The sequence below is a fragment of the Semicossyphus pulcher genome, unplaced genomic scaffold (genome assembly GCF_022749685.1).
Source record: "Semicossyphus pulcher isolate SPU_LCO1_2020_fin unplaced genomic scaffold, fSemPul1.0.p SCAF_2, whole genome shotgun sequence".
NCBI classification, from domain to species: domain Eukaryota; kingdom Metazoa; phylum Chordata; class Actinopteri; order Labriformes; family Labridae; genus Semicossyphus; species Semicossyphus pulcher.
In genome coordinates, this window is record NW_027211693.1 from 13,577,321 (window position 1) to 13,599,328 (window position 22,008).

The 22,008-nt window shown below is 41.1% G+C and overlaps 1 protein-coding gene across 4 annotated transcripts in view; it reads left to right on the forward strand.

Annotated features, from left to right (window-relative positions):
• The window catches only part of atp8a1 (ATPase phospholipid transporting 8A1), a 114,231-nt gene that overhangs the window by 60,555 nt on the left and 31,668 nt on the right, over positions 1 to 22,008 (forward strand). For all 4 annotated transcript variants that reach the window (XM_069669195.1, XM_069669196.1, XM_069669197.1 and 1 more), the window contains 9 exons: positions 557 to 639; positions 1,880 to 1,929; positions 2,248 to 2,317; positions 4,054 to 4,138; positions 5,258 to 5,397; positions 8,018 to 8,156; positions 12,398 to 12,462; positions 17,005 to 17,177; positions 20,277 to 20,460. In XM_069669195.1, the coding sequence (XP_069525296.1) occupies positions 557 to 639; positions 1,880 to 1,929; positions 2,248 to 2,317; positions 4,054 to 4,138; positions 5,258 to 5,397; positions 8,018 to 8,156; positions 12,398 to 12,462; positions 17,005 to 17,177; positions 20,277 to 20,460 (989 nt within the window). The remainder of the gene's footprint in view (positions 1 to 556; positions 640 to 1,879; positions 1,930 to 2,247; positions 2,318 to 4,053; positions 4,139 to 5,257; positions 5,398 to 8,017; positions 8,157 to 12,397; positions 12,463 to 17,004; positions 17,178 to 20,276; positions 20,461 to 22,008) is intronic.

The following is a 22,008-nucleotide window of genomic DNA, read 5'->3' on the forward strand; positions in this document are numbered from 1 at the left end:
AACACCAGTCTGCGATTAAATGTGAGGTGTTAATGTTTACTGGTGCTTCTTATTCATCATTAATCTTATTTAGCACACAAATGAAACAGGCCTGAATTCAGTTAAAAATAGAAACAGTAAATTCTCTGTATGGTGAAAAAAATACTCATAAATGAACATATATTTCTTTAGTGAAAGGGTTAGATGATACGCAGGACTGCTGCTGCTTTCTATCTTACATTTTTACATTCTGATAAGAGAGATGACTTTTTTGCCTGATTGCTTAAAACAATCATGGTCTTGCGCAGCTTTGGGGTTTTGAAGCAGAGTCGGGATTGGCTGCAGAGAGAAGGGTAGTGAAGTGAACTGTAAAAAACAAGCAGAGAGCTTTTTCTCGCCCTGGAGCATCCTCTTGCAAGCTGTAGCATCAGCTACCTGGTCCACAGCTTCAGTTACTGCTCTCATTGTCAAAATACTAAAATAACAAATGATACAGCTCTGTCTCTCCAGAATGTGCAAACTTTTATTAGTTTTTGTGTGTTTATCTGTAACATTGTGTTGTCTGTTTGCTTTCAAGATGAAGGAGCTCTGGTGAGAGCAGCACGAAACCTGGGCTTTGTGTTTTCTGGTAGAACCCCAGACAGCGTCATTGTGGAAACGGTAAGTTTAATGAAAGGCATGCAAGCTATTGCACTGATTGATGGATCCACTTAATCTTTAGTGTGAGTACCTTTATGGCCGAGTATGACCTCGAACAAGAGAAAAAGACTGACAGACTATAAGACTGTGCTCACACTCTGATGATAGATGTGTGATACTGATGACAAGGGTATCGCCTACATCCAAGTCAAGAAATATGATATACTTTGCAGATTATCTAGCCTTTAATGAATGTAGCAAATGGTCATTTCTTTACCAGAATATAAGCTGCAGTAGCAGTTTTTCATTTAGCTAGTTAGTTATGTCACAAGGGGCCGTTCCTCTTACCCTACAGTGGAAGATTGACACTGGATTGCTCGATTACTGAGAGTAAGATGATTAGATCAATGTCACTGTCACGTCTGTTCTACAGCCATGCCTGCTAAGCTACAGCCAGCAGCTGGTTAGCATAGCTTAGCATAAAGACTTGAAACAGGGGGAAATGGACTGGCCTAGCTCTGTACACAGGTAACAAAATCAAAAGTGTGTGATCTATAGCATATGCCAGGCAACAAGTTCAGCCTTTAGAAAGACACTGCACCTGAACAGAAAATACACCGGCTAATAAGGGCCTGTGTCCACTAACAGTGTTTTTGTGCTGGCAGGTTTTCCATGTTGTAATGTCAATTTGAATACCTTGATCTAAAACCTTTAATGCATAATGCAAAGAGAACATGCCATTTGTATTCACGTGGGCCACAGTATTAGGAAATGACAAGCATCACATTGGCAGTGATTTTATCCTGAGCTGATACAGTGAGTGCTCTCTCCAGAGCTCAGGCCAGCCTTCCTGTTGTTCCCTTAATTGGCTAACCTGATGATTGCTCTCAACGAGGCAGAAAGGCCAGAACCATTTATACATTTTTTTTTTCTTCTGCTGAGAACATCTCGTCTCCAAGACGTTTGTCCAATTCCGTAACCTTTATTAGGCTCTCTTAAGCTCTTAGCATCTGTTTAATCACTCCGTCTTGTACCTAGCGGTCGCTACAATTAAGGGAGTTAATTGAATTTTACCTCGTTATTCTCCCTCCATCAGCTCAGTGCAAGCAACTGATAAACGGATTTAAAGTGCAATTAAGGCTGATTTGTGTAGGGTGGCAGGGTCGGCTTGTGCTACTTAAGATAAGTTGTCTCAGAAGGAGACAGAGGTGGAGATGTGTCCTGTCAGATTATATTAACGTGTTCGTCTCTTTTGATTCAGCTTGGAAAAGAGGAGAAGTATGAACTACTTCACGTGCTGGAGTTTACAAGGTAAATACAAGACAACTGCATCATTGTTTTCATTTGTACATAAATAGTGTTTCTTTGTGTGAACCTCAAAAAATTGTTTGATATCATCCACCTTCTGCCCTAATGATTTGTACAAATTAACCGCGTGACCACGGTGTGATATCTTGTTACCATACATCTTGTGAATTTCTAATTTAAGCCGACATCTGCGAGCTCAAACAGTTCTTGATCATTTGCTTCAGTGGCTCTAACACCTTGTGATGTGATGTCTCTCACTTGCTTTTTCTCCTCATCCCACCTTCTCTCTCTCTGTCTCTGTCTTGCTTTTTTCTCGCACAGTGTGAGGAAGAGGATGTCAGTAATCATGCGCACCCCATCTGGGAAGATCCGCCTCTACTGCAAAGGAGCTGTGAGTGTCTGTCTCTCTCCATGGCAACGCATGACAGCCCATCACCGCCATCTTCCCCCACACACACACACAAGTGTCCAATTGCTCTCTGCCCTTGTTGCCTCTTGCTCCTGTCAGGAAACCTTTTCGATGAGCAGCAGCATAATGCAGCATCTCCATAGGAAGCTATGTAAAGCTTATGCAAATGTTATTTTGCACAGAAAGGAGCTCTTCTACCACTTAGGACCAGACTAACCTTATTCCACAGATGCATAAGTACCAAAGATTGACTGTATGGATGCAAAATCGTACAGTCAAATGGTAATAGCATTCAAAGCATAAGGGTAGTAAATTAGTAGTAAAGGTTTTAAATACACTTGATCTTTTTCTAGTAAAGACAAGTTCAGCAAAGAAATGTGTTATTTCCTAATTTTTCTGTGGGTTTTTTCTCAGCTGGCTTAAGTTTTATTATCCATTATTTTATTTTGTCTTAATGTCAACAAAGACATTAATGCTCCTGTGAGGAACTTTCGGTTTGTGTTGATTTTGGTGACCCCTATGGACTCTCTGTCTAAGTGGTGGTTTTTAACAAAAAAAATCATATGTCATATGTGTCACTCATTTTAGATTTTTGCCTTGGAAAATGTAAACAAAGGTTAACACTCTGTCTGACACCTACCCCCCCACCAGCAGTTTCAGGCATTAAAAATATAACTGGTTAAACACTCTGTCTGACACCTACCCCCCCACCAGCAGTTTCAGGCATTAAAAATAACTCTATAGAAATAATCAATCTTGTCACTGATGGTGTGGTTTGCTTTTGTAGGTCATATTGAGTCATCAGAAGTCTGTTTCATAAGCAGCAAAAAACTCGTCACAGGAGCTTTAAAGTTATAATCTCGAAGTTCTCAGTTTCGTTCTATTTGGCGGCACCTCATGGTGATAAAAGGCTGTTGCGGGCGCATACGTCCCAGATAACCAGACGGCCATGGTTGGCTCCGATTGTAGCGATTGTAACTCTTGATTTTCCTCGCTGATGGTCACTTTCCTTTTTCGACTGTTTGTCTTCATCTGAGCGTCCAATTTGTTTCTTTTTCTTGGGATTTTCACTTATTTCTGAAGTTGTATCTGTAGTCATCGATCTTTTCTTTGTTTGTTCAGCCATAGATTACTGTTTAAACGCAATGCTTGCAGAGACCAGAAAAAGCAGACACTTAGCTCCGCCTACCCTCTCTCTTCCACGAAAGTCCCACCAGACACCCAGTCTGTAATACTGCTAATGCAAAGGCTTTCATCAGTGGGCCATAGTCTCAATCACCATTGTGTTACCTCATTAGATGATAGATAGATAGACACTTAACATTTATTTAAATGGAAATCTTCCAGATTATCTCTTTAATGATTTATGTTTAACACAATGTGTTTATATGGTATTTTCCCAGAATGCTTTATCCATTACATGATCAAAGTACATTAGTCATGTATTAATTCATTGGCCTATATCTGCTGTTTAGGTGACCTCAGAGCAGCTTAACCAATTGCTCCTTAGTGGGATTTATAAAGTTGAGTGATTGATAGATTGATAGATAGATAAGTGAATGATTATTTCAGTATAAAAAAGCTTGAAAGCCATTAGATACAAACAGTAAGGGACAGATTGAACATGAGAACCCTCATGTACCCAGTCCCTAAGTCCAGGTGGTTCCTTTCTTTCCTCTCTTGGTGTCAGTAACCAACGCGTGTTTGTTTCCCTTCAGGACACAGTGATCTATGACCGCCTGGCAGACAGCTCGAGGTACAAAGAGATCACATTGAAGCACCTGGAACAGTTTGCTACTGAGGGTGAGTGGACAAACATCGCCCCCTGTCTGCCAGAAGTAAAACCTCTTTAAGGATGCTTTTAATGTGTTTTCTCCCTTCATTTTCCTCTTGGGCATTATGACCTCTTAATCATCCGCTGCAGCAGAAGAAGAAGCTTTCTTCTCCTTTAAACTTCATCCTTATATATGAGAATTTGACAAACAATACATCCTCATATGAGTGTGCTGAAGTGTTAATGAAAGGCAGTGGAGCAGAAAGAAACTGCATCACACTCTTCCCCTTTTGTTCTGTGTTCATACTGCCCCCTTGTGAGACACCAGCAAAATGATGTCATTGGGAATATTGGATGTGGGCTAAAAATAGCATTCAGGACAGATTGTGAAGATCTTTAGTCTCTGTAATTTGAAGAGGCCTGACTGAGATGTAACGTCCTTCATATTTCTGACCTAGGAATGACTACCTATTTCATCTTTCTGAAGGGTTATTTCCACTGAACACAGAATCTTAAGACTTAATTCAGATGTTTGGACTTCCAACAGATGTATGTTAAACAAAATTACTGAAACAGTGCACAGAGATGAAAGGAAATAGTATTTTGTCAAGGTTTCCTTTTGCACTAATGGTCGGTAGTTTATTTAACGAGGAAAAATCCATGAAAACAAAACAAGACAAAAAAATATCCATCTATTATCCCTGGCCAGATGTTAATAAGGTCCCCTTCATTGCCCCAAAATGCTAAATAATTTCCATCAAATTCAGAGAACATCATGAATATTCACGATATGGATCAGTACACAAGTACAATGAAAAATACCGCTGTCAAATGTAGTTAGCAACCTTTCATGCTGTGTTGTGTTCTTTCAGGAGGTCAGGATGTAAACAGTGTCTGTAATGTATCGAAAAGCTTAAGAAGCTATTTGTTAAGATTTAAGTTAGCATTTCTCCTAAAGCAGAATTCATCCAACTGTACAGAGAGGAGGTCAACTACATTTGCGCTGCACAGTTCTATCTGAACGGCATGCTTGACACCTTCTAGACATCCCAATCGATTCAACAAATCAATGTTTTGAAGTGGAAACTGGTAAGAATTGGTGACTTGCGACCCTTGTGTTGTGATGCCGTTTTTTTTTCCTCCTCCAGGGCTGCGCACTCTGTGCTTCGCGGTGGCAGACGTCAGTGAGTCGTCCTATCAGCATTGGCTGGAGATCCACCACAGAGCCTCCACCTCCCTGCAGAACAGAGCCCTAAAACTGGAGGAGAGCTACGAGCTGATCGAGAAGGTTTGTAATCTTCTTCACCTGCAACAACCTCTGGTTAAACAAAAGAATCTTTGTCTTTCATAAATAGTTCTATATATGTTGACATCGTTCTTTAATATGATTAGACAATTAAAGTTACAACCTGTCAATAAGGATTTCGTTGTAGCAACTGCAGAGACGGACAACTCTACAGGACCAATTCCAAAACTTTTTATACCTCTTAATAATTTAACACAATATATAAAATATGGGCTCAAGTTTGTTGTATAAGGTTTAATACAAAGCATTTTTAGAAGCCTCTTTGCAGAAAAATGGGCACAAATTCATGTCCTCTTGTGTAACTTAAGGGAAGAGTGTAATCACACCTGCAAATGTGAAAAAGCTCCAAATTGTATGTTTATGTGAGAGAGATCCAAGGCTTCACCAGCAGGTACAATTGGTTTCCTGTGAGGTGGGTCTGTGTGGAAGCACTCGTCAAACACAGGAAGCCACAGTCGTAAATCAACCACTTGGCATGCTCTTCACGGCTGCTGCTGCCTGGCCAAAACAAATGGATGCAATCAATCATGAAATAAACATAAAAGCTGTCAGAGAGGAAAATGTAATGTGCATGGCTTAATGGGCAGAGTGGGGCACTGATGCTGCCAGGGTTTGGGGTTCATTGCTCCTAGGGGGCCACCCATTCTTTGAAATGCACACAGTTACGCCACATGGGGGCACACTGGAGTTGTGGTGAAATTTAAAAGAATGAGATCAACCAACACTGTGTGAAATCACTCATCCAAAGTTACTCCTTCACATCATCTCTCCAACAAAAAGTTTGACTACTTATTTTTAAGAAAGTGTGGAAAAAGTCCATATTATATAGCTGATAGTTGATAATACACTTGCGTTTTAACTTTTTAATTTAATCACAATCCGACAAGCTGATGTTTTTTCAAACGTATCCTTGTTTATCTGGCTGTTCACCACTAAGTCTGTTTTGTCTGTTGCAAAGTGCTTGCTCGTGGTCTAGGCCAGTGGTTCTCAACTTGTCTCGCCTCTGGACCCACCACTTCCTTAATGACAAATCACACTCCAGATTTCAGACTTTTTTTCAACCACTCAAATATATTTCATGAAAAACGGAGCAGTTTGGACCTGAGACCGAGCGAAACATCACAGTATGTCAGCATCACAAACACACAACAGTATAGGAGTCAATCAAAATGGTAGCAGTGCTTAAGAGGAAAATATTCACCTTACAGAGATACACTAAAAACTGCAACATAAATGTAACCGCTGTAGGGCTCAGCAAGTTTCAGGAATGTAAATGTAGCTGGGATTACCCAATCAGTGAATATACTACACTACTGCTGCTCGTACATCATAGGAAAGCCATGTCCTTCAAAATAAAAGCGCATCCGCACATCCGAAACCCACTTTTGGGTCCCTACTCACCAGTTGAGAACAACGGGTCTAGACCTGATCGAGATGATTTGGCGTTATATAGATAAAAATTGATTAATTGATATAGTCAGTATTTTTACATGACTGTGTGTTACAAAGTACTTTATGGATTATTTTTACTATTTATCTTTCCGTCTATAAAATGTCAGAAAATTGTGAGATATGCTCATCAGAGTTTCCCAACCCTCAAAGTGTTAGCACAGTGAACCACCTGTGCAAACACAAGGACTCTTATTTTATATGTTAAGACAAAAAAAAGAAAAGCAGCAAAATTTTAACATCAAAGAAGCTGGATCAGCAAATGTTTGACATTTTTGCTTTCAACTTTGCTTTTAGGTTTATACTTAAACTACTTATTTCTGGACTTTTTTTACTTTAAATCCGCCAACTACCATTAACAGGACAGAATTTTCCATATACAAAAGCCTGATCATAAATTAGGAGAAGAGTACTGACTCAGTGTTACAAAGACAAAGGCTTGAAGCAGTAACACTAGAAAAAGTCTAACCAAAGTATGCTCGTGGCTGGTGTTGTGGTCCCTCCCTTGCTTGGGGGCTGAAACCCTGATCTAAGTGCTTCTTGTATCATAATCCACAAAGAGCGCCTTAAACAACAACCGCAGGAACAATAGAACAATTCACATGAAAAAGGGGAAAGAGGACTCATCACATATAGTCATGTTCATCCTCAGGCATGGCTTTTCCGTGCTGTGTGGTTCCCACTGATTAGAGGACAGAGCTACAGATGTTCAGGCAGCGGGGTCACAACTTCAAGAGCTTCCTCTGCCTTTCCTCTGCTGCTGGCTCCCGTCTCCCCTCTGCCCCTGGGTCTTGTCAAATCTTCGGTCCCTTGATGGCCCAATATAAGCCCACAACCAACCAGCCAAGGAACCACCAAGTTTCCTGGGAAAAACACAGATTGAGTTTGGTGGGTGTGCTTGTGTGGGAGAGATCGTGCCTGCAGATACACACCGCGCACACACACGGGTAGAGTAACATATCCAAAACCCCAAAAGCCTGCAGTGGTTTTTCTGGGTGATAAACAAGAGCAGCTGATGAGGGGAAAAACACGACCGAGTGAGTGACACAATCCCGGCACACATGTTTCTCTGACACTTGACGCTTTAAAGGCCTTCCTCTGTTGTGATCGCAATCACTGCCTTTTTTATACACTTTTCTTTTCTTTTTTTTAGAACCTGCAGCTACTGGGAGCCACAGCGATAGAGGACAAGCTCCAGGACAAAGTGCCCGAGACCATTGAGACGCTGATGAAGGCGGACATCAAGATCTGGATTCTGACAGGGGACAAACAGGAAACAGCCATTAATATTGGTAAGACTCAGGGGCAGTCTTTCTGTTTAAGATGGATGCAACCCTAAAGTGTACAATGTCAAATAGTAAAATAGTAACAACAACAATAATGCAACAAGTAGAGTGACATTACATTCTTGTTTCAATATAGATGTCCAAAGTCCAAACCACTGCAGCCAGGTCGTTGATATTGAGCTTTTGTCTGACCTAAAGGATTGGAATCGCAGGGTAACTCACAAGACGATACGCGGCCCACGATAACAATAATATCACAATACAGCGATTCTGTGATAATTGATATATTGCAAGACAATTATATAATGACACATCACGATATCTGATTAACTGAAGAATACAAAGTTCCCCTAAAAAGGTGAAGTGCAGGATTAACGTATTTATTCACTGCAATGTGGTGTCAGTCTCATGGATTTGACAAACTGAGAATAAACAATGTACATGTTTTCAGTCTGTAAATTCCATAACAGAACTATAGAACAACTGTAAAAACAAATTAGGACTTTGGATTTGAAAGTGGCTGACACATCTATTCACTTCTTTTCACTGCTGTCCGACATTTTCTAGTTGTCTCCTTATTCTTTTATCCTGCTGTTCTTCAGCTGATTAATTTCCCGTCACGTTACCCTCATTCATGTTGTAAGCGCGAGCAATCATGATGTAGTGACGTGATGAGTCAATATCACAGGGAAATCTGTTTAGAGCACCATTTATTTGTAAATGAATGTATCGATATTTGGCACCAGCTAACGATTGTTGCAACGATTTCTTAAATGTGCTATTGTGCATGAGTCAGGACGAGCGATATATTGCCGTATCGATATTTTGTCCCATCCCTCCACCTCTTCTTTACACACTTAATTGCCGTTTCCCACAATGTTAGAGGAAAACATACTGTATAAGGAAACCCGATACAAGCTCAGTGGTGTTAACAGTTGGCATATAGCAGGCCGATGCTTGCATTGCAGCTGGACTCAAAGTGCTGGGACTGACAGGTGGTCCTCCGATTTAGAAAATCTACAGGACTTAAAGTTGTACTTTAGCAATTTATCGTTGCACTTACGTACATTTCACAAGAGCCTTTAAGCCTATTTGATGAGATTATTTGACTTTTAATATCTTGTACTGGTCAAGCTCCAAAACAGTGGATCATACAGTTCTCATAATACAAGTCAGTTGCCCCTCCTGCCCCCTAAATGCCCACTTCTTTCTAAACCCAACACCTCCAGCAGCTGTTTTTCAGGCTCTCTGTTAGGAACAACTTGCACCCACATACTATCATTTATATGTGTGCGTCATAACACAGTCCTGCTTGTGTGTTTGGTCTCAAACCAAATAGAAAGTCAGCAGTAAACCTGATCTGTGTTGTGATAAACAGTACACCAGCCTCTTACAGGTAAGCCAGTCAGTCCTGTGCTCATTCTTCACCCAGCAAGATAAACTACTGACAAGCTGAATGCTCCCCTGTCACACACGTGTACCAAAAGCATCTGTTGCAGAATGCTTGATGATGTACGAGCATGCTGCACTGACATGAAATAAATAACATGCATGTGTACACAACGAGGCAGCTCTCATATATCTGGCACCGCTGGAGGTTTTAGCCTGCAGATGTTATCAGAAAGGTGACCAACTCTGTTTTTGATCCACCTGTTTTTGGTCAGTTTCACTAATTGAACCTGGTGTTAAAACTTTTAGATGTGGCTAAATCATAATTACAGATCCACCTTGACTGCAGCCAGCATTTAAACAGAAAATAGATTAAAAAGTAGCTCCGTTTGTGGCTGTACCTACCACTGTGGCCTGACTGAATCAGCCCTTTGTGCCCGCTGTGCCCAGATGTGAGGGAGCTCCGCAGAAACACACGCTCCCTGCAAGTATTTTTACAGGTCCGCCGTTTGACTAAGTCGCTCTGTAAAATCTCCGCTCTATATTGACTTTGTTTTTTTACTATTTTCCTCACTGAAAGATGATCCCCATTGCCAGGGTTAATGGTGCACCTTGTTGCCACATTGAACTGGTGAATTCAGCCCATCACATGTAGATGATTCTATGTTTCGAGGTGGCCTGAACCACCCATACTGCACTCTTGGCACAGAATATAAGACATAAATGCAGTTGGATTCGGATAGTGAAGCGGTAAAGACTGTCATTGTTTAAGTCTGTCTGTAATCCTAAACTCTAATGACATAATGTACAGTAAGTACTCTGACACCATGTGTCTGGCCGCCTGAGGAAACAGAAATGTTTGCTCTGGGACACGCTCCCAGTGCTGTGAGCTGTTTGTTGAGGGGAGTTAAAAGTACGTAATGCCGTAATCAGAGCCAGAATTAAATGAAAGGAAAGGGCCTGCTCTTCAGCTTTTTGGAGAAAACTACCCACTTTATTCAAGATATATAAGAGAAGCACATTAACAAGCAGAGATACATGAAAGCACAAACACAACCTTATATCTGTCTACCATGACACCGACCTTACCACCAACTTTAAAGTAATTATCTGGAAGATTTTCATTTAAATAAAAGTCACTATCTATCACCAAATGAGGTAACACAATGGTGATTGAGCCTATGGCCCACTGATGAAAGCCTTTGCATCAGCAGTATGACAAACTGGGTGTCTGGTGCACATTTCGTGGAAGAGAGAGGGTAGTCGGAGCTAAGCGGCTTCTTTTCCGGTCTCTGCGAGTAAACAGTAATCTACTATGGCTGAACAAACAAAGAAAAGATCGATGACTACAGATACAACTTCAAAAATAATAATATAATAATTCGACGCTCAGATGAAGGCAAACAGTCTTAAAAGGAATGCGACCGTCAGCGAGGATAATCAAGAATTAAAACCGGAGCCAACCGTGGACGTCACACATGCAACACTGTCTGGATATCTGGGAAGTGTGCTCCCGCAATTACCGTTTATTGCCATAGGTGCCGCCAAAGAGAGCAAAACTGAGATTACCACTTTAACGTGTCCAGTTATTTAATTAGTTTCCCCACTCTTTCTACCTCCCAGTATGCGGTATCCATTATAAGCGCCGCTCTGATGTTAAAGATTTCTTTACAGTAATTGTCGCTCCCGTTGCAACGTCTAACATTGCTGTGACTTGAGTGTCCCTGTTACACATTCCTCAAGTCCTGTGGGAGCCGTGTTTAGTTCCGCCTGAGATGGAGAAAGGCAAGGAATTCAACTTTCTCCTGTGAAATAAAAAAGGGCAGTTTGGCCGCAGTCAAATGAGCTTAAGGTAAACACATTAAGCGGAAGGGCTGTGGCGGGAATCGACAAGGGGGGGGAAGGGAGCGGAGACGTTGTGTTGAGATGGGGAGACATTTTCCTCACATTGGCAAATTTTTGGACGTTTGCACCTTTGCACTTAAGAAAACAATCTGGCAGACCCAGACCCCGACCCTGTTTAGTTTTGACTCTTTCATTTCCTCACGCTGGCCCCCCCTCTGTGTGTGTCCTGTGTGTGCACTATTGTGTCCGACACTTACTGTGTGTTATTTTGCATATTCTTATCTCAGTTTCACTCACAGAAAATACCACCCATGTATTCACAAAACATGGGCCTCGTGGTAACCCCCTTAAAGAAACTAAAATCTCTCTCCAGACAGAAGCAAAGTGTTGAAGCCCACAAATATTCATGTGGTTATGCCACAGATGGCACGCAGCCTTTTCATACAGCCACGGTTTTTAAACTGAGGGCTTCAGTCTGGGTTTGTGAAACATTTCTCTTTTCCCCGACGGGAGGCTCCCTCCACCACCTTGCTGATGACCCTGAGCATCTGTCCCAGCCAAAAGCTGAGGGGAACGCTCCCCAGAGGGCCATGTTGGGTAACTCAGACCCCGACCTGTTTAGTTTGGAGTTGTAACTGCCTATTAAAACAGGAAGCTGACAAACCCTTGTAAACCAAACTCATTAGTCATGTCCCGGGACACTGGCTCTGCGCTGTAACATTTTAACTGATGTCCCTTAAAATCTTTTGCTGCATACTGTAGTGTCTCTTATTTTTGTTAATTTAATCAGTGTGTGTTTATGTGTGTTCAGGCCAAAAGCAGATAAGTTGTTCAGCTTATTAGACGTATTAAAACTAAAGTAAACTACAGTTTAATGTAGTAATTGAGTGGTAATGTGTTTCATTTTACACATTTCCTGCGCACCTACATGCTTTCCTTCAGTCTTTTCATGTGTGATACATTTGCTTTTTAAGAGAGGTTATTTCATCTTCTGCTTTTCTGTTTCACTTCAGGACATTCCTGCAAACTTCTGACCAAGAACATGGGCATGCTTGTGATCAATGAAGACACTCTGGATGTGAGTATTTAGCTTTTTGCTTTCCCAGAAATCATCAGACTTCAGCACAGACAGAACCGAAACCGAAACCTTACTGAGGCACATAAAGCTAGCTATTGTCTCAGAAACTATTTTTCTTGGGTCAATACTTCAAAGTGATGCTCAGTGCCTTTCTACTTTGAGTGTAAAATTAACCTAATTGTCGTGTGCCCCATGCATCTCTATCTATCACTGCACACACACGATCCATTGACTACCTAATGCAGGTTCTATATGATCAGACATAGTGAATGTTTAAAGAGCCATGTTGGGGCAGATTTTTCAGCACAATAAAAACTGTAATAAACTGCAGTGTACCAAAGACACATTTTCAGATTGGCAGGTTTGAGACGTCACAAACCTAAGGAACCAATCCCGTTAATGGACGGGGTGACGCTATGCATATTATTATGTGCAACCTATGGCAACCGCTTCGGCAATGCGCAAGCAGAAAAAACAATTTATTATTTCAAGTAGAGCATTTTATATGTCTTAAAACATGACATGGAGCTGCTCTTTAAAGAATCAAGGTAATTTATTTGTCACTCTACAGCACAGGGAGGCTGATTACAATGTCATTTGTATTCATGTTACACACACTGAACATTTTTTACATTATCAAATGCTTGTTAATGTTCTTCAGGTTAAAAATATAATATTAAAAGGACTTCCTGGAATATATTAATCCTCTGATCTCATCACCCAATCCCTGATAAATATCTCAACACTCAAAAAGGATGTGGTCACCGAAGGCTTCCACAAGCAGCCACCAGAAACCCCAACATCCTTAAGACACCCAGCAGGGAAGTCTGTTGACCCCCCGGCAGGAGAGCCTTGTCTGTTGTTTCTGAGATTGAAAAGGGCAAGTCCCTACATTTCCAGCAGAAGCAGAAGGAGCCACAGATGGAGGAGAAACTCGACAGGGTTTAGTTTGCCGGGAAAGACGGGGGGGCATGGTGAGAAGCAGTGGAAGAAGGAGGGGAAAGCAGCATGGGGGTGTTTGGGGGCGATGACGGACGGCCTTCACTCTGTCAGCCAGTCGTTAGGCGTGATAAATGGAGCTGAGGTAGAAATTTGGGGTTTGTGCATTCGTAAGGCGAAGCGACCAGCGCTTTGAAATGTCAGCTCCGATTCTCCTGTGGTTGAGCAGATGCTTACATAAGGCAGTTTGTTAAAACGCAAACCTCTCCACCAAGACTGAGGAGGCACAGTGAACAGGGGACCCGGCAGCCGGGCTGCTAATTCTGAGTGCTCTTGTGCTGCGAAGGAGAGTAATTGGAGCATGTCTTCCCTCTCTGCTTTGTTTAGAAATGGCTATCAAAGGGAGGACAAAGTTTTAGGCGTCCTATGTACTAAATCTTACTTGAGCTGAAATTCCCAAAGTGGAAGTTGGTCTCCAAGGAAGGATTAGGTCGTTTTGAGAAGCTTTGTCTTGTGGTCAGTGTGTTTAATCATTTCGAGAGCTACAACACTTATCGAGCATTAGTGTATCAATCTTTATGAAGCACAGTCACACTTAGTGGGGCTCATTATTTTCCTTTTTTTAGACCAAATCTTTAGTGTCTATTTGGTTTTTAAATAACAACAAATAATTTTAAAATATACAAAAAGTCAATATTTAAAGCGCAAACAGTCGTTCAGCTTCAGTTAGATCTAAAAAATACACTTTTAAGCATGACGGTTTTCATTATTGGACAGATGATGACATTACCTCCATACAAATGTCCAGATTCCACATCATGACTGTCACGTCCTGTTGCCTACATCACTCAAGGGCTGCATCAACAATGGAGCTCAGTCTTTATGGGAAGCTCTTGTGGATTTCTGAATGGACGTGGCATACCCATTCCAAAACCAAACACTAGCTAGTCACATAGGCTAAACTGGTCATTATAGCCATAACAAAGAGGCTTTAGGAGGAGACATATAGCATTAGCGCTTAAATTCCTCAGTGGAAATTAGGGGGGAAATGGCCTTCCTACTTGAGGAAATGGTAAACTTTGCTTATCGTGCCGTGTGATGAATAGATCACGCCCCAAACACAGCGAATTCTTTCTCATACATTTGTTACACCGGCCTACACAGAGCACATATACACATGCACTCACACTGAGATGTCATCTACAATCACTCTGTTAGCTGAGATAAAGAAGCTTTTACTTCTACTTACTCGATATTACAACCCTTGTCGTTTTTGACCTGAGCGCACACACACACATGCAGCAGCCGGCCCACATGCTCCCCCTCTCATGCTGTTTTACACACCCCATCAGGGATGGTTAAGTCCTCGCAGCTGCTTTCTGCTTGTATCCTCTTGCTCAGTTTCTCTCTTCTGTTAATCCATCATCTCTTTCTCTGCGTGTCTCTCACTCTGCGTCTCTCGCTTTGTGAAACGTAAAGCCCCTTTCTCCAAATATTTCCTTTAAGCTGGGGTTTCAGAGTTTTGTTATGCCAAGCGGACGTTGCCTGGTCCCTCTGGTACAATCTGACTGCTTTGACATATCTGACCTCGACACCAGACCGGTCCGCCCCTCCCTCACTACTGCTAATGGCCACCATTTTTTAATGATTACAGCTGTTTGAGCATCTGCTTGGCACATTAGGTTTGATAGATTGCTTTGTATCTGCCAATGTGAGTCTTTTTCCCACCTGTACAATTCAACTCCACCTTTGAGGATGCTATTATTTGAGAAACAAGTGCTTTTTTCATGTTTTTGTACATTTAAACCAGCTGATTCTTTAGAAAAAAATGTACTTTTCCTTATTTAATAAAAATATAACCATAGTACACCTACCTGTCCTTCAGCAAATGCTACAGAAGTCTGTATTTCCTAATGTCTTCGCCATCTGTGGCGAAGATGACTGAATGATGAATACAAAAAGATGATCTCACCACTCCATCCATGCAGTCCACATGCCCCTATATCAGGACAGTAAATCCTCTTGTCAGTGTCATATTTATGGTTATTCATCATCACTCATCATCCTGGCTGTATATACTGTATAAGCAAACACGATCTTTTTCTCAGAGCTCCTCTGTGTTATCACCTCAAAGCTGAGGTTTGAGTGTATTAAGCAGAGGAAACATAATAAATATCCCAAATATCAAGAGCAGCTGCTCTGAGGAGGTTTGGGATCAGGAGGAGGAGCGGACAGAGGTGTTACATCGATTCGCACTAATGGGAATCTAGAGAGAAAATACCAGGGAAACATTTAAGGTTTAAAATCTCTGAATAGATTTCAGTGAATCTTATTTGTACATGCGGAAAAAAATCTTCTCAGTATATAAATGTGGTGTCTTTGGTCTTCACTGCAAACTGTATTAACATCATAAGTGTAAAGGCTCAACCTGGGACACTCAGAGGTTCGAACTATTCTAATATCTATTTATGCACAATATGTCCAAAAGAGGACATACCCATACAACGAGAGGCAAACTTACTTACTTACACATATTTATTTAAACATGAACATGCCTTTTAAAAGATCAACATAGACTTCCTGCACCGTACAAAATAAACAAGTAATTACTGTAAGGACAAATACGTTAGGACGAACATTCAGTGCTCCGCGCAAGTTGTGCAGTGACAGGGTTATTTATTTAATATTAAACATAAACATGAACAAAAAAAAAAATCAACATACCTATACCAATCAGTTATGTGGGGAGTGAGAATCTCTCTCTCTCCTGCCGCCACAGGGTTGTTGTTGTTGTTGTAGCTCGTTTAGCAAGACTAATCAATTATTGTGCATTCAAAGACGCTCCGTAACCAAAAGAGTGCGCGCGAGGACATACGAGACAGTCGAGAGCTCATGAGACATCAGGCAGTGCTGATTTATATCCACATCAAATATTAATTTTAACAATCAAATATCAGTTTTTTTCTAAAATGACAATTCAGTTATATATTAGAATTTAAACTATTCGTTGAGAGATATTGAATTAAATAAATGCAATTAATTTTAAAAAATGAAGAGGTTTCATTGTTAAAACAAATTGTTCAAACAGAGAGGGAGACGTTTGTTGTTTGTCCCGCTACAGAAGATGAAATATTATACTTGTAAAATATTTTCATCCCCCTGTCATTTAGTATCAATCTTTCCTATTGTTGGAGCATTTCGGCCCTTGCAGTAAAAATCCTCATGTGCAAAAAAGCTGAGACCAAAGCATCCAAAGACTAAGCCCAAAAAACAAAAAAGATGATTATGTATTCATATAACACATGTGCAACAGGTTGTGTTATTTTTATAATTGTATTTATTCATCTCAATAAGTTGACAAATGCTTTTCAAATGAAGTGATTAAAAAGACAAACTATCTTGAATAACTTAAACTTATAAATGAATTAATCCTCATCAGCTTGCACAGTAGATTTTGACACCAAACCACCAAGGCAAACATTGCTCGTATTATATAACAACACTGCATCTCTCCTCCAGCAATTATAACACTATAAGCCTGAAATTATAATGACTAATTACACCTATTAAACTAACATTCATGAAATGTTTTCCATCCCACAGAGAACAAGGGAAACGCTCAGCCACCACTGCGGACTGCTGGGAGATGCCCTCTACAAGGAAAACGACTTCGCTCTCATTATTGACGGGAAGACTCTCAAGTACGCCCTCACGTTCGGAGTGCGACAGTACTTCCTGGACCTCGCCCTGTCCTGTAAAGCTGTCATATGCTGCAGGTAAGATTTACTCCTGAAACAATAAAATGAACCAGAGACAATAAATAACACTGACCAAAATGGAGGAGTGAAGACAGAGTCCTTGTTGCAAAGACTTTATGTAGAGTATCAGTTTCTGCGCTTGAAAAACCCAACATAAAATAAGTACTTGGACTAAGTAAGTGTTTAAATACTGGCTGAAGTAATTTTATGTTTGTGTATATATAATGCAGCATATCAAAAAAAAGTGCCCAAATTGGTATAAAGAGATAGAAAATGATCAAATTTCCCACTTTTTCCAGCATCATTTAAGTATTCTGAGAAGTGAGTTGATTTGTAAACAGTTACCACAAATACCACTACACTGTAATATCTCTGGATGACACCAAAGGTGTTATGAAATATCATCAATGTCTCTCACTGTAAAATCTTCTTACCAGCATCAGTATAAACAAGAAAGGGAGAGGGATAGTGAGACATTCAAGTAGGGCTGTAACAGACGATCAGTCGACCCTTAGCTAAGCTCATCACCGCTTTACCACCTCTTGGTTTGTGCCATTGTTGTGGCAAACTTGTACAGGATTTTGTTGGGCTTTCCTGTTGTGCCTTTAGGAGATCCAGTGTTGGGATCAATATCCTGACGTGCTTTAAACAAAATTATAATGATAATTAGTTTTGCTAGAAATGGGCTAAAACATATTAGATAATGAAAGTTATAGGGAGTCATCACTAAACATTACCTAAAAAAAACCAATATATTGACTTGATTGACAGATGTACGTCGCTTTGGACCAAAGCGTCTGCTAAATGAAATTGTACATTGTAATTGTAACGTTGTAACATGAATTGTCAGGACGTGGGGTGTCTGACGCTTGCATTTGGACCGGTGAGCTTTTGCCTCAATTTTTATATCCTCTTTGTTCTCAGCACTCTGCTGACAAATTATGTTCAGGATGTAGCTTTCAAATGCGTATTGTCGTCTACTTCTCTCTGACATTTGGGAACTATTTTTCCAGAAGTTTGCTCTTATTTCCCTTGGAACATCTCTCACTGTTATAGTTGAAAACGCCTTAATATTTACATGCTGGTGCAAAAGCTTGACAGGCTGGCAACAGTAACCAAGGGGGCGGGACTTAGCGAAGGGTCTCGTTTTGTCAATTAAATGTTATACGGTGTTTAAACTGCACTCCACAAAATGTAAAAATAATCTAAACTAAAACAAGCAGCGACGTCTCTCAAATGAGAACCTTACGGTGAGTAGTATCGGGTATTTTGCTTAAAAACGACTTAAATTAAAGTCAGCTTTATGGTCAAACTATAAAGTGTTATGTCTTTGCCACAAAGGTCACTGACTATTTTATGGCAGCAGTTTAAGGAGCGTGGTAGTTATAAATTTAAATGGCAACTTTCAACATTATGCAGGTTCACTGTTGACATGCCCAGGCCACATAAATAATAGGAAGTACTTAAGTACTCAAGCAACCGTGACGGGGTCCGGGGCCAGAAGTCAGCACCACGTTTCAGAACAACAGCAAACCCTATGAGTCCGTGCATTACGTCAAAAATGTTATTTATTTTTCCCTCCACCTCTACCTGCCTTTACCTTGTGCACACTCTGAGAGACACCAGGAGATGAATGAGGCCTCTTAAACCACAGGGAACATAAACATGAACAGTTTCACAGCTAAAGACAGACATGCAGTTTATGACATCACCTCTGGAGACTCTCTGTGCTGTACTCTACCAGCAAACCTCAGGTGCACTAAGAAGAACCTTCTGTGTGGGAGGCTATAGACACAAAGTCAACTTTAAAGTGTCGTAAAGGAAGAGTTATAAGCCATCACCTAATGATTGGCTCTGCTTAATGGGCATGGTAAGAAAGGTCTTGCATGTGGAGGGAGAGGGAGAGCAGTACACAGGGGTAATACATTCCCCTGAATATGACAAATAGTCTTTGTAAGAGTAGTTCCCAGTTTCCTTTTACAGTCCTGCTCACTGCATACTCCACTTTTGGTGAGATGCCTGTAAAGTTTCATTCTCAAATAAGCTTTTATGCAGGACACACCATTTTTTATCCAGTTGCATCCAGAGGCGTTCTGTCATGGGCCCTTTGATAAAGCCTCTTAAAAATCAAAAATGAACTGAGAGTTTCCACACTAGTTTCCATTTGATCTGGCGATGTCAGGCTATACGCCAGTCTCTGGCAGGTCTGTGATTGAAAAGCAAAAGTCAAGCTGATGTATACACGGCCATTCCTGAGTCACCGAACATCCCTTGGAGTACAGTTATATCTGTCATGGAAAATTGCCTAGAGCAGAGTGTCTAGAAACATGTCAAAAACTGAGTGACGAGCAGACTAGTAATGGAGGCCGCCCAGAGACCTATGACAGCTCTCGAGGAGTTACAAGCTTCAGAGGCTGAGTTTCCTGGTGCTTCACCAATCTCAGCTTTATCTGTTTTCCTTAGGACACTAAATTGTTGATCACTGCCGAAAAAACACCACATTTATTGTCATTGTATTCAACGTTGAATGATAATAACATGAAAACCTCCAAAGGGCTGAAACACTTTGTTAGGTCATGTGCTTCCTCCTGTTCCACACTTTATCCCCCAGATCTCACCTCCTATCACACATTTTCCTTGAGTTACTAGCGCTGCAAATCCCTCACTGGCTTCCCACCACCAAACAATGGCAGCGATGTGCCATCTAGTCAAGACAGAAGAACTGCTATTGGAGATTAAATTCAGTCACTGGAAGTGCTGCCTTCCCTTTGTTTTTTGTAATTGTTAAGACATTTTCTGCATAGAAGGACTTTTTTTAGGGTGTTCACACAGTTTGGCTCGACTGCCTGCTCACCTCAGCCTACGAGGAAGAGCTTTGGGTTATGCCAAGTGCTGATAACTTTCTTAAAATGAATGTCGTTTGAGGTTGAGAGCTGGGAAAAACTCACATCTACTCTCCATTATATTGTACTGTATGACTTGCCTTGTTCTTCATACTGTGTGATGAACCAGTGTAGCTCCAGCTTTTCCAGCTGCCACATAAACGGCGTTAGATGATAAACCCAAATCTTTTAATTCCCATTGTGTAACTCTGCCTGTGCTACTGCTCCCTTTCAGAGTATCTCCTCTTCAGAAGTCGGAGGTGGTGGAGATGGTAAAGAAACAGGTGAAGGTGATCACACTGGCGATCGGTGACGGTGCTAACGATGTGGGAATGATCCAGACAGCTCATGTCGGTGTGGGAATCTCAGGCAACGAGGGCCTGCAGGCAGCGAACTCCTCTGACTACTCTATTGCCCAGGTGAGCACAGAGGATTACAGCAAGAGAGACAAATACAACAAGCTGAGAAAAATAATGAAAATATCTGTTATAATTCCATTTGTAAAGTTATTTTGACAGCTTTGCTTAATATAGACCACGTGATGCCATCCCATTTTTGATAATGCTCTATAGTCTCACAATTTGGATTGATTAGCTACTTCGCTGCTAATGTTCAAGAGCTACACAGAGCTGAAATCAACACCTGTGAAAATCAGCTCTGTTGGTTCGAATAAAAATATTCACACCTACATCTATGCTTATGTACATAAGATGAAATCAAACTTTTGCAGTGTTAAAATGTGCTTTTAACTTGATCAGGATGTGTTTGCTTATAAACTCCAGTCCTCCGTATCCTAGCAACAATCCGTGCGCATTTCTTTTCACTCAAAGTCCGATCATTCTACAAATTGTCAGTCCTGTCATTGTCTGCTCAAGTATAATTTGTGTTAGTGATAGCTTAGCGTATTGTCCTCGGTAACAATACATAATAGCTCTGCTGGGGCATAAGCTTATACAGTGAAGAAGTTACACCTGTAAAACAGGCATCCATTGACACCATAACTATACAGAAACAGATCCAGGCAGAATGCTACATAAATACAGACTTATGTCCTCGTAACCAGCTCTTCTGAAACTCTGCATCGATATCCGATACCCACAAACAACAAAGGCCTTGGAGTTCCTGTATCATGGCTCTGTTTCTACACAGTATGCCGCTCAGTCCATCATGTTTCTATTACAGCCAGAGGGCCTGAGAGTATGGGAAACCAATAGTTGATTAAAACACAGTACACCCTCTGTGCTTCAGTATGCTATTACCATTTAAAAGACTCGGGTTTGCCTTAAGTGCCCCCTTCAATCGGCATGACATGTAAAAGTGTATGTCTTTCAAAGGCAGGTGGCCTCTTACAATCCATTTAGGTCACGTCCCTGCATCAAATTAAATTACACCTCCAGACTTCCAGTGGTGTTTTCCACATATTGGCGTAACGCTACATTTAGTGTAATTTGCAGACTGCACACTGAAATGAATCACCGGAGGTTGTGTAGCTTGTTTTTCTCTTCCTATGTATGATTTATATTAATGTGCCAGAGTATCAAATGAGCTTCTTGCTGCTGAAGCCTAGCCTCTAAGATTTAATACTTGAAAGCTCACAGTTATCTCCTGAAGCAAGTGGGGAGTGAGGAGGCTTTGGGCCGAGGCACCTCTGCTCTCCGTCTGTCATCAGCTCTGGTCTGTGTTAACTGATGTTTGATCTGAGCGTTCGAGGGGTCAGACAAACTGGGGGCCGCCACTGTGCTGTCATTCTACCAAAGGATACTGCGGTGATGCTGAGAGACAAGAAGGCTGTTAAATAAACAACAATACATTTAATTCTGCTCCTCTTACCTACTCTCGCCTACTCTGCTTCCTGCCACAGTTAAAGAAGCCTTTCTCAGACAGCATGAGGACGCAGTGTAGATCGTGTGCGTAGTTTTTATGATTCTCTGACAACTAAGATGAAATGCTGTAATCACACTTATCAG